This window comes from Colias croceus, chromosome 8, assembly GCF_905220415.1.
Source record: "Colias croceus chromosome 8, ilColCroc2.1".
Lineage (NCBI taxonomy): Eukaryota > Metazoa > Arthropoda > Insecta > Lepidoptera > Pieridae > Colias > Colias croceus.
In genome coordinates this window covers 7,555,698-7,573,967 of record NC_059544.1, presented here as the reverse complement: position 1 = coordinate 7,573,967, position 18,270 = coordinate 7,555,698, and the positions used below count along the sequence as shown (strand labels likewise).

General features: G+C 36.7%; 2 protein-coding genes and 1 long non-coding RNA gene across 11 annotated transcripts in view; 1 reads left to right on the top strand and 2 right to left on the bottom strand.

Annotated features, from left to right (window-relative positions):
* The first annotated feature begins 6 nt into the window (after nt 1-6).
* Nucleotides 7-1,266, top strand: LOC123694012. The gene is made up of 2 exons (XR_006751751.1): nt 7-792; nt 1,067-1,266. It is a non-coding gene; the product is annotated as an uncharacterized LOC123694012 (long non-coding RNA).
* LOC123694000 (pancreatic lipase-related protein 2-like) lies at nt 1,262-5,770 on the bottom strand. 2 transcript variants are annotated; one of them, XM_045639290.1, is made up of 5 exons: nt 5,369-5,770; nt 5,110-5,275; nt 4,538-4,938; nt 3,342-3,530; nt 1,262-1,520 (listed from the first exon to the last, which is right to left on the bottom strand). In XM_045639290.1, the coding sequence occupies exons 1-5, from the start codon at nt 5,427-5,429 to the stop codon at nt 1,297-1,299; spliced, it is 1,041 nt and encodes a 346-aa protein (XP_045495246.1). In that variant the 5' UTR covers nt 5,430-5,770; the 3' UTR covers nt 1,262-1,296. The 2 variants fall into 2 exon arrangements, with proteins under 2 accessions (XP_045495246.1, XP_045495245.1); XM_045639289.1 differs by having other exon boundaries at nt 1,262-1,525; nt 3,344-3,530; nt 5,369-5,769.
* A 3,000-nt stretch (nt 5,771-8,770) lies between these two features.
* LOC123693982 (protein turtle) overlaps nt 8,771-18,270 on the bottom strand; it is a 58,057-nt gene continuing 48,557 nt past the window's right edge. For 3 of the 8 annotated variants that reach the window (XM_045639260.1, XM_045639259.1, XM_045639261.1), the window contains exons 10-17: nt 17,626-17,817; nt 16,153-16,374; nt 15,749-15,857; nt 15,348-15,431; nt 14,668-14,853; nt 14,163-14,390; nt 13,185-13,254; nt 8,771-11,262 (exon numbers count right to left, since the gene is read on the bottom strand). In XM_045639260.1, the coding sequence (XP_045495216.1) occupies nt 10,245-11,262; nt 13,185-13,254; nt 14,163-14,390; nt 14,668-14,853; nt 15,348-15,431; nt 15,749-15,857; nt 16,153-16,374; nt 17,626-17,817 (2,109 nt within the window). In that variant the 3' untranslated portion in view covers nt 8,771-10,244. Of the gene's footprint in view, nt 11,263-13,080; nt 13,089-13,184; nt 13,272-14,157; nt 14,391-14,667; nt 14,854-15,347; nt 15,432-15,748; nt 15,858-16,152; nt 16,375-17,625; nt 17,818-18,270 lie in introns of those variants that run through there. The other 5 variants (XM_045639263.1, XR_006751747.1, XR_006751748.1 and 2 more) reach the window with 5 other exon arrangements.

The window sequence follows — 18,270 nt, the reverse complement described above, 5'->3', positions numbered from 1 at the left end:
AGCGGACGTATGGGGAAGCTTTGATTCCCCATACAAATTTCGCTGTGACGCAGACGCGATAGTAACGTTTCGTACTCGATGAAAACTCGCACTAGGCACACAGTAAAGAGTATTTTCCTCGCATCGTGTCTCCTAAGCAGTATTGGACAACGTTTGCGTCGCAATTTACGAAGGCGGTCGTTTAAAAAGTGAATTTTCCTACGGATGTATGCCTTCACCTTAAGATCATATTTCAGTATTCTGTTGATTGATACGCACGAATAACAGTCTGCAGTGCGAGTTTTTTCTGAGTGCGACATGGATTTCGGCGAAGTCGCTCTCTGATGATTTTGATATTCGCAGGCGTCCTCACAGAGCGTGGCCGGCCACTTCTTTGACGATCTTGCAAAGAATTAGTCTCCTTGTATCGTTTGATAGTGTAATACACGAAGTTACGGCTCACACCAAAAATTTTCACCTCACGGAAAATCTCTGCAATCAAAAGCTCATTCCCATTTTCTTGGTTCTCTTTTCACGTCCAGATGATGTCACATAAGCTTGACCAGTAAACAGTATTTACTAAATGCTTGCGCCCAAATTTTGACTGGCAACCCAGTCGATATATTATATTCTCCTGATTATAAATATACATAAAATTTTGGTTTAAGCAAAAAAACTACGAACACACTAATCCTGCGGTGGGATCTTATAATAGATAAATGATATCTCTTAACATTAACATGAAAACAGTACAAAACCACTCACTTCATAATTCTGCAACTTCGGAGTTAGGAGCGTTATAAGTTATAATTGGTGAGTTTAACTTTTGTTTTCCCATAGAAATATTTTTCATTTGTCATTTTTCATTGTAAAAAATGTAAACATAATATAAAAAATAGTATCAAGAAGCTATGACACCCGCCCTTTTGTGGATTTCATATGATGATTTTTTTATAACTTTTTGTCTTCTTTTCCCGACTGAAGCATAATGACGCAATTATTATAAATCTGATATTGTTTTCAAAATAAAGATGATACATTCTGACAATGAATTGTACTCAAATATGTGTTTTGTTTTTTGTTGCAGGTAAAAAGTGACGTAAAAGAAAATTGATTAGGCTGACGACTATCTTCAGCGCTAGGGCGTTTATGTGATTAATAATTTAATTAAATATGTCGTTATTAGTTCAATTAATAGACTTTCTAAATTGTTAATAATACAGTTGACCTTTTGTTTTGTTAATTTTTATAAGCTCTTTATTTAATAATAAAACTAGAAAAATGAAATGAACGTATTTTATTTCAATAATCCTACACTTAATCATCTATTTCTGCGTATTTTGATTCATTTTTTGTTCTAAGATAATAGTTTCCTCTGCTGTTGCTTGATGCTGGATATCCCATACTAGAAAATTCGTTTTTACAATTTCCATTTGAAAATTCTTCCCAGCTCTTACATAAATAAGCGATGAAACCTTTTTCAGCTGTATATGAAATAGATTCATCGAAATATTCACACGCTCTGCCATGGCTACAAGTACCTGAAATTGAAATTGTCAATTCTCTATGAAAAAATAAATTATTTATACATACTTCATATCTACTAAAATGCAAAGCATTATTAACCAAAAAAATCTTTCACTGTTGATTTGTCATCTCGTGAATACTGGGCGGAAAGCTAGTAAGTGGGATTTGTTCGAGCACCAGCCATAATAGTCCATTGAGATGTTACATTTTTTAGGCCTATACCCGGCGCGGCCTAAGATGATCCCTATGACACTGACAGTTATTCTCAAGAGACAAACTTGTAATGGCGTCACCATTAAATTAGAAACGTATTGGAGGCGTCTAAAAATGGCATTTATTAATTTTTACGTAGCTTTATGCTATTACAATGATATTCCGTTGGCATTATAACAATTCTTAACATTTACGAGAAATTATATCAATCTGACTTTACGTTTACGTCCTTCAAAACTTACATCGTTGGCATTTATCGACTAGTGCGGAAAGTATCGATAAACAAATTTCGATAATGGAAACGAGTTCACATTTTTTCCATGCTTAAGCTATAGTTCATTCACTATTGAATGGAACAGAAGATCGCAGCATAATTAATTAATTAATTTCCGTTCGCGTTAATTTACTTACCTATGATAATATAAGTTATAGAAAAATTAAATGGGGGATTCCATTTTCATGATAAAATAATATACACTGTGTTAAACGGGTTAAAAATTACGAGAAAATGATAAGGTGCATTTTTATGTTTTGGAAAACTTTCGTTTTACTTACCGTTTCGTTTACATAATAGACGTTAAAAATTCATTTTATAATATTTGTAAAAACATGTTTACCGACGTGGCTGAATGCAAACCACGCCTTTGCCTATAAAATAGTAAAGTATCGACACGATCCATCATACGAGCAATCACTAAGACGAACTGTCATAGGGATCATCTTAGGCCGCGCCGGGTATAGCATTGCGTTTTTTAGAGGACGCAATTTTATTGATGTGTAGGGGTCAGTGTGAAGCCAAGTGAAAAATAGTACTCACTTCGGAGCGCTGTAAAACCTTAGCTATTTACTTAATGAAAAAATGTCTTACATAAATGTTGTTCCTCGAAAAACAATCTACAAAAATGGTCTGATATCATTTCTTGTAAAATGATAAAAAAAGTTTTATTGAAAAATATAAATAGCTCTAATTTCTGAACATTTTCGCTTATAACTTTTTTATTTATAGTTCTTCGACAAAAAGTTACGGGATCAAAGTTGTAGAGAATTTAATTTGCAACAAATAATGCTAACATTTTTTTTTAATCAGATAAATAGTTTAAGAGATGTACCGTAAAAACCATTTCAACCGCTATTTTCAAGATGGCGGCCGTGGGACAAGGGTGGCGACCCCACAAACTTGGTGATAGCTTCAAACTGACCCCCCCTACATATCAAAAAAATAAAATTGCGTCCTCTAAAAAATGCGACCCCAAATGTAACTTTTCATTGGACTATAATAAATATGTACCACAATTTATTGGTCTGTCATGTCTTATTTTTATTTGGAGATATTACAAACAATTGCTGCTAAAGTTAAAGCTAAAATAAACGAATTGTTTTGTAAAGAAATAAATTGATAGACAAATCTATACTAATATTATAAAGCTGAGGAGTTTATTTGTTTGTTTGAACGCGCTAATCTCGGGAACTACTGGTCCGATTTGAAAATTTCTTTCGGTGTTAGATAGCCCATTTATCGAGGAAGGCTATATATCATCACGATCTACGGCTAACAGGAGTGGCGCTACGGGGGTGAAACCGCGCGGAGCAGCTAGTTTCTAATATTTTGTTCTATTTTTTACCTGTTTGGCATCCCGGTTGATTCGGTGTTCCTTTGTTAGGAAAGAAATCAGCATGACCGTGGCTTGCGGCATAACCATAGGTTCCACCGGCCGTATGTATGATATCAACAAATTCAGCATCCTCCTTATTTAAACAATATATGTCCGGCATTTGAGGGAGCTCAAATAATGGTCTCGCAGGATCTAAACCTGCACAAGTTGAAGGGATTGATAAAATATTTATCCCGCCTCTATTTGAACGGCCCATTAAATTGACAACATTTCATTTTTTATAAGGCCATGAAAGAAAAAAATCGTTTCTTTATTTTGCTCTTGCGATTATAGAAAAAAAATTATTTCATTTTTTAATCGCATATTTTAAGAGAAATTAAATAAAAACGATGAATGTGATGATGACGTCATACATACGGAGGAATAAAAATGCGCCTTAGCCTAATTTAAAAAAAGTAAAAAAAAAACTATCACTGACATTTACAGGGTATGGCATGTGTCAAATTTCATATTAATGTCATTTTTGTGAATTATTCATGTAAACAAACTTTTAAATCGTGTTATTGTGTTTTGGTTTTCTAATTTAATCTCATTAGCGTGATGTTTGTTCGATTGGAGTTGGACCAATTCATTTATATTATACAAATAGTGCCTATAGAGTTCATAATTTTCTTGAAATAAAAGACTTTGTTTACTTACTAAAAGTTGTATTTATTTAACACTTTCCAACGTTTTTGGGATAGTATATTTGTTTCCCAGAAATTTTCAGCACCCCTTAACAAATCCTGCATAAAGTCATAATCATCAGTACTTGTGAATAAGTTTCTTTTGTTTAAAATTTGGATCAGCAAATAACAAATAACAATATTTACAAAGCTTGACGACTCAAACTGACAAATGTGTCAAAATGTCAGCTGTCAAGTTTTTTTTTTAATTTAAACTAGGTATGTGGCAAAGGAAAAAATGTATTCCTCCGTATGTATGACGTCATTTGGCGCTTACGACATTTTAGAATGAGATGATTTTAAAACTCAAAAAGATGAATGAAAACTTCCATATTTAGAAAAAGCAAAAAATACATGTATCATAATTTTTGATCTAGTTTTCATTAAAATAAAAAAATAAGTAGCTTAAAATTTTGAAATGTTGTCAATTATACTTCCTAATCAAACTGATTTAAATGCCGACTATAAATAATCAATTACCTGTTATCCTTGATAAGGATCCATTAGAAAACATGCCCGCGTAACCCATGACATGTGCTCCTAAACTGTGACCTATAAGGTGCCATTCTTTAGTTCCTATACGATATGACGTCTGCATGGCTTCGATAAATTTTGCTATTTTTTTCCCAACGTATCGCGTGCTGAGAGCTGGCCATGGGTAAAATGTGTTTCGAGATATTTCATTCCAGTCGACCGTAATTACGTTCAAATTATGCTCTCGCAGGAATGAATCTTTCATTTGTTGCAACCAGTGTACTCGGTCCGACGAGAGCCAGCCGTGGGTGAGAAGCTTGATATCGTTGGACTTATTAAAATAAAAACTCTTTATAGAATCATCATTTTTTGGTAAAGTTATCAATTCGGCTTTGTCAATAGTTTCCCTGAAATTTACTGGTACACTTAAGAAATTAGAAAACAATAATTCCAGAATTTAATATGTTTTAAAAATGTTAATTGTATCTATTTTTCAAGATACATTCGTGACTAGGAATATTGGACTACTACTAATACCTATCGCTATTTTTACCTAACTGAATACGCTAGTTTCGAACCTAGTATATAAATGAAAGTATATTTCACCGAAGCTCATGCCGTGCGTAGATTTAGGTATCGTTGAAAAATTCATGATGTGACGGACGCCATTATCATCGAAATAGTACAACCATTCATCACCGTAGCCTGATCCATAATCCTCAGATGTCCCACTTACCCATATCACTGAAATCACATATTATATGTATGATCTCACTCTAATTTTCGTTAGGTAAGTAGTTTGTTTTTTTTTTCCTCTATTAGAACGCAAAGACTTACCTACAAGGAAAGTTGTGAATATAAATACTCTTGAATTTAATACTGTTTTTAATTCCGACATTTTAGAATGGCTTTAGAATTTTTCATTGTAAAACTATTTATGTCTGGCGGATATTCCATCTAACTTCCATCTAATATACCTCCACACAAATTTTTCACATTTATCACTTAATGAGCCACTTCAGTATGTATAGCAAAGCGTGAGTCAAAGACGTTTTATGTTTTTAGTTTTACATTATTTTTTTCATACCATTATTCAATAGACCATTTGTAGACCTTCTTTGGTCAACGGGTTCAGCTCCTCTAGAGTAAGTAGCAGAGAAAAGAAGAAAACTTAGGGAATAATGTGTTTGTAAAAAATTATTGTCTCAAAATATTAACATGTTTATTGCTGAGATGTTATGTACCTATCCGTGCACAACGTTTTTTTGTTTTTTTTTCCTCTATTAGAACGCAAAGACTTACCTAATTTTGTTCTACTATTTATTTATTCATTGCAAAGGAACTCTATTTTTTCTTCAATAATAAAAAAGCAAAGGTCCTTTGTCAGCTATCTTTTAAACGAGTGTTATGAAATTAATTTTTTGAAGGCTGTGTTATCTATGGCCTTCCCTGGAAGTCCTTATCTTTTAATAATAGCTCTTGGTGTAATTCAATTAGTTCAGAATTTTTGTAAGTACCTACACAAATGCTTCGATATTTACACTGATTCAATAAATAAGTAAGTAAGTATATATATTATAACATTTTTATTAAGATTTATTTAATGAGGGCTTTTTGTTATAAACGGAGAGAAAATCATCGAATGATATACCTATTGATATTTGGTGGTAAAGCAGAGCACGTTTAATTCTTACCCACTAAAACCTCATCAGAGTCACTTCTCACTTTATTAGAGGTAGACGAAAGATTTATATTGGTATGGGGAAGTAGACATAAATGAATTTATTTTTAAAATAGTTTATGACAAATCTTCTAACTCAATTCAAGATTTGAAACGTTTTTCCGTAATAATACTGTAAAGTTTTTTTTGAAGATTGAGGTTTTTCACATGTAAAGCATTGTGTAAAAACAAAAAGTATGTAGTTACCTAAGTGGTAAATAAAACTATTAAGTCTTGCCCTGGTTCTATCTAGTTATTATGGCATTTGTAGAAAGATTTATTTGCCATTCTATAAAGCAATAAAGGATCACGTATGAACTTATATAAGTATCCAAGGGTAATATAATTTTTAAAATCGGTTCAGTCGTTCCTGATATTAGAGCGTTAAAGTTTTTATATTAGGTAGTAGGTAATATGTAGAGATACTGTTTGTACTGAATTTGTTTTTTCAGTTTTTTATAAGTGCTTAACTAAATAGTTTTCATAAGTATTTAGGAGATCGGTGTGAGATTATTATAGGTCCTAAGGATATGTTATGTAGGTAAGTAGGTACCATATTGGTATGAAAAATAAAACTGCGTTAATTGTATCATAGCAACGTTATTGTATTTTAATTTTTTGAATTGAATCCTTTGTGTGCTTACACAGTAAACACTGATCTCAACACTTATAACTAAAAATATTTTCTAAATAAAAAACAAAATCAAAGATGTTTTGATTTATAAAAACGTGGCTTGTGCATTATCTTATTTCAAACAAGGCGAACACAGGCATCGTGGGTATTATTGGAGTTACATTAAAAGTGCTGGGTATAACATCTCGAATTTTTGGATAATACCTTACTGTGCTGAGATATTGTGCATTTTGCCTTAAGTCTTTAATATTGGGTGCCCTTGTATCACCATATTACATTTGCCAATGTGCACATAATATATCATTCATATTTATTACTTTTAAATAAACTGATATATATATGATTTAATTACATTACTCTAATATATTGCTATCTTTTCATTTTAGTCTAAAGAAGTCGTCGAATGCATTTCGAGTTTAGATTGAGTCCCTCTAAATGAAATTAATAATAGACGTTCAAAAGCGCTGAAATTCAAAAATGTAAGTAGGTACCTATAGGAAGAATTTTGCTAATAAGTACGTGTCAACATACCTATCGAGTAGATCAACAAATTAACTCTCAACTAATGGCTAACACATGTTAGTACTTATGTAATAAGGAAATGTTATTTTTTTATTATGACAAAGACTAGATATCACATGTTTTGAGCCGTGTTATTTCCTACTTTTGTGGATCAAATATTTGTTACTTTATTCTGTATATTAGGTTACTCACAGACTTCACAATTTCACACTAAACAATTAGTTTGGAACATTAACTACAAAAAATTTCTTCTCGTTTTAGTAAGTTAACACTAGCTTTCTAGGCACGTCAAATTTACTAGAACGGTCAATGGAATATTTGTTTTGTATTACTTGCAATATAAAGTTTTTAAATGGTTTTGTTGTTAATGGACCCAATTCATGTTTACACTTATTTCATAAATTAAATATCATTGATGTTTTTTTAGTCAAATTAGGTATAATGTATTTTTGAACTAAAAAGTAGGTACTTAATTTTGCCGAATAATTGTCTTGTAAATGAAGATTGCAAGGTAGTGATAGGAGCTACCTTTCAGGCTTTTTTCAGGTAGGAGTTTGGTAAAAATGTGACTAAATAAAAGACAAAGAAAATGACATCGATAAATAACAAGGAGCCTCAAAGATATAACAAAGAATAGGATGAACCAATTTAATAGGTAACTGTATACCTTCTAATTAATATACACCACCTTGCACTTTTTAAAAACTTCTAAATTTTAAAGATTAAAAAAAGGTACAGTTTACAGTTGGTCAGTCGAAAAAATTGAGCATACATTATATTTAACATAGATATATATTTAATTGTACTGAACGGAGAAGTTATTGCACAAACTGTTGATACTAACGACCTTATGTAACGTATGGCGGGCCGCGGGCATCACCTACTAACGTAAAAAACAAATGTCTACAATGTGTCGATATACCGCAGCTTAATCTACTTGTCGGCAGTGACCTGAGTGATGATGCATCCGTGTCTTAGACATTACACCTGAGTGCACCTGGGTGCTAACCACGCGCTCCACGCATGCACGTACCAACTACACCTTACCGTAGCTACCTAACTATATTACGAGTAATTTATGTATCAATTTCTTTAAAGCGTACATTTTATACTTATTTTTAGGAGTCCCTTAACGATATTGGAATTTCGAATTATTTTGAATACAATATTTTGTTATAAAAATTTCACCTAAAATCATTGCGAACACGAAACATCACTTATCAACATATAAGTTAAATATTAATACGAACTAAATAAACAGTCTTTGTCGTGACTGATGAACTTATAGTGTTTAACTAAGGTGGGATGGAAACAGGAACCTGTCGGTATGAACAGTGTTAATTTTCGTAAAAAATAATCATAATAGCGTTATGTTAACAAAACGTTGATTATTGCGATTAGTGAGTGTAGCACCTTTTGATTAGTTTCCTTCCAATTGAATAAGGTACTCGCTTTAAAGGTGAAACTAATTAAATATACATAATGTAATAACTTCAACATATTTACTCTAGCGCCTTACAAGTATGTAATGGCAAAAATTCATCAGAACTTCATTCATATCATTACACAACGCCTAAATAAATAAGTGTATAATATAATATCTAATGTGTTTTTACATATGTACAGTTCAAAATTATATAAAAAATAACTAGATGCGCAACAGATAAAATTATAATTTGTACTTGGAAATAAATAACGACACAATATATAAAAAATAAAATAAACAACATCCGTTTAAGTCCTCCCTCACTTATATAGTTCCTAAATCTATCTAAGTTTATTTGTTGTGTTGTACATAATACTCGCACGTTCGACGCTACATATGTAATCGATGAATTCCATATAAAACCTATGGGATTTGGGAACGTTGAAATAGGCAGATACGCGAATACAGTAGCGCCAAACGCACGGAGTATCACACTATCGTATAATTTACTTTATTAGTTACAATAATAACTACAATATAATGTTGGTATGAGTGGTGTCGTGGATGCTACCCACTCATACCTAAAGCGTTTAGGTGAACGTAATTTCGCACTGCCTGCTCGCCAATCAACGGCCTAGAATTTAACGTAACGATGTCGTTTTTCATATTATGGCATATTTATGTGTTTACCGTTGATAGGAATCCATTGCACGCTAGGATCTTACGCATTATTAAATTTTTTGCAAATGTCCAGAAACTCAACGGTAAAAACAAAAATAGTCACAATATTTGAAATAATTAATTGACATTTAAATCGAGTAGGACAACAGACAGTGCGAGCAGAAAACGCCACTGCATCCACATAGTTTATACGTATGTACATTAAGATCGCATTTCAGTCGACTCATGCGACTGAAAGTGTTCGCCTCTTAACTCTTATCGTTTATAGTCTCCAGCGATACTTTCGACCGAGGTGGGGATACTTAATGCTAATTCGACATTAAAACTTAATTAAATAAATCCAGTTTAAAAGTCAAGTGATCAATAGAAGGCGTACAGAATGTTTAGAGATCGTCGTTTTCGGTACAAAGGAACCGTATTTGTTGAGAATTTTAGATATGTTATTTTAGCGACCATACTATTATACAATAACGGCCACTTCAAAAATTATAAAAATATTCATTATACATATTATTAGGCCTTTTGTCACTTGACTTAAAACTCTTTTCGCTAAATTCAGAATGCCGTTCTATGGATCATACCTATTTTGGCGTCTTCGCCTCCAAAAAACATCGGTCGTACCTCGTTCCATACCATCGTTCATTCGATTAGATTACAACATAGAGCGACATTCCAAAAACGACGATACAGTTATCGGTGGGGAACAAATTAAACGCTATCGTTCGCCAGATCAGCAAACGGTCTCGGCGGGGGCGGGCGTGGGTGCGATCGGGGCCAGCGGGGACAGTGGGGACAGCGGGACCAGCGGGGCCAGTGGGGCCAGTGGGGACAGCGCCGCCAGCGCCGACAGCGGCGGCGGCGCGCCCAGCGGCTCGGGCGAGCGCCGCCGCAGCGCTTGCCGCTTGCGGAACTCCAGGAACTCCTCCTTCATGGCGCGCACGCGGGCCTCCACGTCGTCGCGCGACGGCCGCGCGCGCGTGCGCTCCGGCGTCGACGGGGTCGGCGTGCGCGTGGCGCGGTCCCACTCGTAGTGCACGTCCACCGACCCCGCGTCCGCCGCCTCGCCCGCCTCGCCCGAGCCGGGCCGCGGGGGGGGCGCCGGCGGCGGCGGCCGGTACGGCGGCGGCCGCCACTCCGCCAGGCTGCCCGTCCGGCTGCTGCGGTTGTGCTGCGAGGAGGACGCGTTCTTGCTTCCGAACCCGCTGGACGACGACCGGCTCTCCGGCGAGGCTTCGTGCGGCGGGGGCGGGTCGGGCCGGGGCCGCGCGTGGCGAGGCAGCGGCCGCCAGCGGGCCCGCGTCAGCGCGCCGCACGGCACGCGCGTCTCCGTCGGCTGGCGCGGAGGCCGGAGCAGGAAGGAGGGCGGCGTCGGGAAAGAGCCGTCGGCGGAACTAGGGAAGGGAACCGAGCTGAGATCCGAAATGTGGAGGGGCGACCACGGCGTCCAAGCGGGGACCCAGGGCGGCCACGGCGGCCAAGGAGACCAGGGCGCGAGGGCGGGGGAGGACGCGCGGAACAGCGGCGGCGCGGCTGCGGGCCGCAGCGGAGCCCGGAGGCGCGGCAGGAAGCCCCCGTCGTCCGAAGACGAGGGCGCCAGGGAGGGCGCCGGTGACGCGGAGGGCGCGGGCGACACGCGGCGGATCACTCCCCAGTACCGCACCTCGTCGCCGCAACGCGATGCGGGCCAGATCCAGTTCGCGGTGAATCGCAAACATTGAACTACACTCGATATTCCGCTTTCTCTAAATCTGTTGAAATTGAACAAAATATTAGATTTATATTTTTTTTTGGTTTTTATGGCATTCAAATGCTTTATAAATATAAATTTATAAAGAATAGAAAAAATTCGATCACGAGGCGGGACTTGAACCCGCATCCTTCGCGCCATTCCGGGGCGGATGCCTAACCAACTCAGCCACTCGTGACCCGCCTGAGCAATCGAATTTATTCTATCCTTTCAGTTTTATGTGTCTTAAGGGACACACCGCGCGCCATCTATTGAGATGATTTAACAACCATGTCAACCAATATGAAGCACTTTTCAGTGAATACAATATTGTAACGATGGAACACGACCTTTTCTTGAATTTATATTTTTTTGGTTTTTATGGCATTCAAATGCTTTATAAATATAAATTTATAAAGAATAGAAAAAATTCGATCACGAGGCGGGACTTGAACCCGCATCCTTCGCGCCATTCCGGGGCGGATGCCTAACCAACTCAGCCACTCGTGACCCGCCTGAGCAATCGAATTTATTCTATCCTTTCAGTTTTATGTGTCTTAAGGGACACACCGCGCGCCATCTATTGAGATGATTTAACAACCATGTCAACCAATATGAAGCACTTTTCAGTGAATACAATATTGTAACGATGGAACACGACCTTTTCTTGAATTTATATTTTTTTGGTTTTTATGGCATTCAAATGCTTTATAAATATAAATTTATAAAGAATAGAAAAAATTCGATCACGAGGCGGGACTTGAACCCGCATCCTTCGCGCCATTCCGGGGCGGATGCCTATTTTTTCTATTCTTTATAAATTTATATTTATAAAGCATTTGAATGCCATAAAAACCAAAAAAATATAAATTCAAGAAAAGGTCGTGTTCCATCGTTACAATATTGTATTCACTGAAAAGTGCTTCATATTGGTTGACATGGTTGTTAAATCATCTCAATAGATGGCGCGCGGTGTGTCCCTTAAGACACATAAAACTGAAAGGATAGAATAAATTCGATTGCTCAGGCGGGTCACGAGTGGCTGAGTTGGTTAGGCATCCGCCCCGGAATGGCGCGAAGGATGCGGGTTCAAGTCCCGCCTCGTGATCGAATTTTTTCTATTCTTTATAAATTTATATTTATAAAGCATTTGAATGCCATAAAAACCAAAAAAATATAAATTCAAGAAAAGGTCGTGTTCCATCGTTACAATATTGTATTCACTGAAAAGTGCTTCATATTGGTTGACATGGTTGTTAAATCATCTCAATAGATGGCGCGCGGTGTGTCCCTTAAGACACATAAAACTGAAAGGATAGAATAAATTCGATTGCTCAGGCGGGTCACGAGTGGCTGAGTTGGTTAGGCATCCGCCCCGGAATGGCGCGAAGGATGCGGGTTCAAGTCCCGCCTCGTGATCGAATTTTTTCTATTCTTTATAAATTTATATTTATAAAGCATTTGAATGCCATAAAAACCAAAAAAATATAAATTCAAGAAAAGGTCGTGTTCCATCGTTACAATATTGTATTCACTGAAAAGTGCTTCATATTGGTTGACATGGTTGTTAAATCATCTCAATAGATGGCGCGCGGTGTGTCCCTTAAGACACATAAAACTGAAAGGATAGAATAAATTCGATTGCTCAGGCGGGTCACGAGTGGCTGAGTTGGTTAGGCATCCGCCCCGGAATGGCGCGAAGGATGCGGGTTCAAGTCCCGCCTCGTGATCGAATTTTTTCTATTCTTTATAAATTTATAAAAATATTAGATGCTAAAAGAAATAACACTAAAATATAAACAGGCTAGAATTAAAAATTGTTTTAGTTATAGAAACTGACCTGATTTCCTTTTATGTCGCAGCGGGAAAATTAGATAACAAAATTAGGATAATATATTCATAATTTTATGGTATTAACTATGAGACGACAAAAGATTAACTTACTTTTTAAAAGGCACTTGAGTGCTGTCTGCGGCGCGGAGGTCAGTGAGTCGCGCGGCTACCATGTTGTATGCTGCAACCGAATAATTTCTGAACATTAACGCGGTGCAGTGCGCAGTCCGAGAGCCGCGCTAGCCGGCCGCCGCCCGCCACCGACACACACACACACCCACACCCACACTACGGCCCCACACCATATTGTCAACTTAAAGCTATAATAATTCATCGAAATTCGACAATGTTTTCACATATTTGTCGCAAAGAAGGTACATATCCAAAGAAGGTTATACGTTAATCCAAAATATAGATTAACTTTTCAAGAAATTTTTATGTGAATTGAATTCAAACATATATCTTACTCCCAGTAGATATATGTTTGAATTCTATTCACATAAAAATTTCTTAACATTTTACCTACTTATTCTTTTCGATGAATTATTATCGTAACCCAAACGTAATGATTCTGGCAAAGTGCAATTGTATTATGTAATGTTAGGCATAAAACGCAAGCATGTTAATAAGTGAAATTTAAAATGTGCAAGCAGAATGTGTGAATATGATTGCTTTTAATTGAATTCTATAATAAATCTACGTATAATGTAGTAGGTAAAATGAGACACTTCATATTTGATCGTATTTTGAGCAATATTGTTTTGCAACAGCAATACTATGTCAAACCACGGCACACTGAAACCAAAGCTTCTTTTATTTACATTTCATGCAACTTGTATTCACAAACATGCTTATCACATTGCATAGTCAAGAGAATATGGAATACGAAATGCAAAATAAAACTGATAATTTTAATGAAAATGTTGCTTTATCACCGACAATATGGCAATGATTTAAAATTTTACTTTCTTTTATCGAGAGCAAGGAGATAATTATCTTCGAATAGGGTACTATAACTGTTCAATAGCAGTAATCTACGTCGTAAGAGCGTCGGGAGCGAGCGAGCGGCCGCTTCCCCTAAGGACTAACCTTTCTCCTGTTTGCGTCGTTTACGTTTATTGCAAATCTTCACAGCGCACACGGACAGAATGATGGCGACGATAAAAAACAATATCCCGCCGACGACGCCGGCCGTGATCGCTTTGTGCTTCACGCGCGCTGGCACAGAGAATCTCACTTCGTCCGAACTCTCGTAGCTCGTCGCCGAGTTCGCTAGCACGCGGAAGTAATACGTGCGCCCACCAACTAAGTTTTTCACTGAAATGTTATAAGTCATTGCTTAAAGTATGAACAATTTTGTGTTATTTGAAGCATATTTGAAATCAATGTTTTTCAGATGTAAATTAGATTATGAATAATGTGAATAAAGACTTTCAAAATTTAATTTAATAGCATGTGAAAAATTACCCCTACAACAGGCAATTCATCAAGAATTATAGTAAAGCTTGAAAGAGTTTGTAAGTCTTAAAGATGTAGGTACCTGGCTTTCGTATTACTAGGAAGATAGAGTTAGAACATCAAGCGTCCCACTCACCGAGATAGCTGGTTTCCTCCGGTCGTATCTGGCCTCTGTTGAGCGTCTTCCACTGCGCGTCGGTGCGGTACTTGATAGTGTAGTACTGCACGAGGTGGGAGCGCTCCAGCGGCGCTTGCCACGTGATCAGGAACCCGTTGTGCACCTCCGTCACCGTCAGGTTGCGGGGCGGACCCGACTTTGGACCTTTATTAGTTATATAGTATGATTATATGTGTGATGTTTATAACGGTTTAATTCGTATAAGCGCAAATAAACATGTTTTATTTGTAGTAAATGTGCATCGAGATTAAAAACAGACATAATGTTAGTTACAAAAAAAAGCGAAGAAGAGATAACAGACACACAAAATAAAATGCTCACAAAACACAAAATCAAATAATACGGAAGATTCTGATCAATTATAATTCTAGACAAAATCCACAACCCAATAGTATTTTCAATAAAATATATAAATATATACTAACTACAGTGTAGAGATTAAAATGAACCATTAAAGAATAAGGTAAAAAATAAAGAGAAGCATTTCCATGGAAATAAAAAATGGTAATTGATTTTCTTAATAAAACTTAAATGATTCAGTTTCCTAATAATTTACAAAAAGAAGCCTCATTATGAGGCCCTCATATATATAAAAAAGTACTCTGTGAAGAAGCCATAAGACTGTGCTAAGTAAGTACCCGATCCCTCAGGAGCATTCTGAAAGATCTTTTCGTCTACGGGTCCCGCGGTCGTCGGAGCCACCTTTGGTTTTGCGCCTACATCTACAAAAAGCAAAATCTTGATTCAACTTAATATTACGCCCAAAACCCTGTGTGAAATATTAGTATATTTTTACAAAGTTACACCATTGCAATGTTAAAATATTAGTTAGTCACTATTTTATTAGTATTGGTTACTGTTAAATATATAATTATTTAAGCAATAACAAAGTTTGTACAAGATGCAAGAGTCTCAGATATGTTACATCAAAAAACTATTTTAAGTACCACAAGACAATATTTTGTTCATAATAATTTGTTAGTAGATAACCCATGACATACGTTAACTCCACCTCAAATGCTGGCAAGTCAGAACTTACCAAGGGTCCTTATTGTAATTGCTTTGCTCATCATTCCTTCTCCTATTGTATTCTTACTGTTGACTTGGAATTCGTAAGTGGTCCCTGGTTGAAGCCTGTTTATTGTGACCTGCAAACGGTGAAATACAATTTGCAATCGCTTTGTTATTTTCTGCAGCCAACAAAGCTTAGAGAAAAACGTTTACAAATTGTCTGCAAAGTAGCTTTTCAAACCTTTGGAAGCATAATAATTTATTTAGTTAGTTAAATGACTTATTTTCAAATAACGATCGATATTTTGGTCTTCTATTTCACTTTTTGCCAATCAGATTTTGTTTTGTACTATTTTTTCATTTGTTTTGCTGATTCTTTCTATCATTTTATTATCTAGTAATTATTATGTAAGTATTATTTTTAGAGCTTACAGAAGTAGCTCCAGACGGCGTGACGGGCACTTTGGTCCACTCGGAGAAGCCAGCCTCTCTATACCAGATGGTGTAGTCCTGCTTGTAGTCCGGGCCGCCCGCGTAGCCGGGTTGCCAGCGCAACGTCACTTGGAACTCCGTGGCCGTGCCAGATACGTTGTATGGCGCGTGCGGTTGCGTGCCTTCGATCACTAGCTGCGTGTCTGCTACTATTGTTGCCACCTGAGAAAGAAGAGTTGGTTGTTGGTATTATTAAACGATATTGTTAGCATCAGTAATGCAATATAAGGCTAGTATCGTTGCAAAGGATACCTAATAATTTAATAATTTATTTATTTCTTTCCAGAGCATGTACATGTTTTTTAGTTTATTACAGGCATTAGGTGTGAAAGATGGTGCCTATTATAGGCACCATCTTTCACACTTACTATAATAGTAAGTGTAAAACCTGTAATATATACCTAGTTCTTCCAAAGATCACTTTGATACAAGATTATTAGTAAAGCTCATTTTTTTTTATGTAGATTACATCTATCGCCTAGTCATTTTAAACAGAAAAGTAATTAAATCATGAGTTCTAAATTAAAATAGTTTCCCTGTCGAATAAAGTAATCTAGATGAAGTGTCGATTGCTAGTTAACATTCGTAACAAGCTAACCATCTAGAGTGCCTTCATCAAACATTCCTAAAAAAGCTCGCCCCAGTTTTAACTTTTGCTGTTGTTGGAGTACGCAGAGCTTCGTTTAATTCAGAGCTTTTTATAAGTATAGCATTGATTACACATGGAATTCGTTTGAACTTTGAACCGTTTTTAATTGGAATTCTCTAGCAGGTACCTACTATTTTCTAGTGTAACTGTTATCTCTGTAAACAATATCTGATATTTAATTAAAAACGTTTTTTACATTGAAATAATAAATACATAGTTATGCATATACATATCATTATTAATTGTTTGAGGAGTTTACCATACCATTTGGTAAATTCGAAGGAAATTTTACGATAAATGCAAACACTTCAAATCTGTATAAAAGTTAAAGTGAAGTGCCATGTCCCCTAGTGGGGTAAAGGGCAGATGCATTATAAGTTGCTTATGCTTACATCTGTTTCACTGATCGATTTTTTTTAGGGTCAAGTAGGTGATCAGCCTTCTGTGTCCTACCACTGTACCAAGGAGGCGGTCAAGTATAAAAGTTAAGGTTCAGACAGAATTATCTCCTAAAAAAGAGTGTGTGTACCTACTTATGTACACGCGTTAGAAGTTATACTTCTTTGGCGTATGGAAAAAAATATTAGAATAAACAACTTGAACATAGTTATCAACTTTCATACCACCTAGAACTAACTTCATGCTGTTAAATTTAGGTGTCGGTGTGTGCGCGTAAAAATTCACTCTCATCATTTTTCTCGAGATCGCGACCAAAGAAGTATAACTTCAAAAATTGATACCTAAATAGTAAAAGTAGAAGTAACCTCATTGGACGCGACGCACTGATAGATCCCGAAGTCCTGCCGCCGCAGCGTGTCGATGGTGATGTTCCCGCCGAGCGCGCGCACGCGGCTCTTCTGCAGCGGCAGCCCGTCCCGCCGCCGCCACACCACGCTCGGCCGCTGCGTGCCCTCCGCTTCTTGCGCCTCGCAGTGCATCTCTACTGATTCCCCCACCTGTTAGTAAACTTGTGTTGAGATCGTTGAGATATACATATGGAGACGACACCGCCTACATCACTTATGTTCCGCTCAACATACGCCATATGGCGTAACTGCACGCTCATTTTTTATTTGTTTTAAAGTGAAACGCATCAATATGCCTTCGTGTGTGTTACGATGTTGCACAAATAATACGGAAAAGTGCATAGGAATAACTTTCATCGGTAAATACCTAACTAGATAATAATTTTTAAAACTTAGAGCAAAAAAATGGCGCACAGATTTTGTTCGTGGTGTCTCCTCCATACGAAGTAATATTATCTCAATGGTTGAGATGGCTGTGTTTAACATTGTTATGACTTGTCTGATGTTTTGTGACGGTTTTAGGTTTTTGTTGTATTGAAATAATTAATAATGGTAATGCTAGGTTAAGAGTGCAAAAGTGTAAGCACGGCTTAATTCAATTTA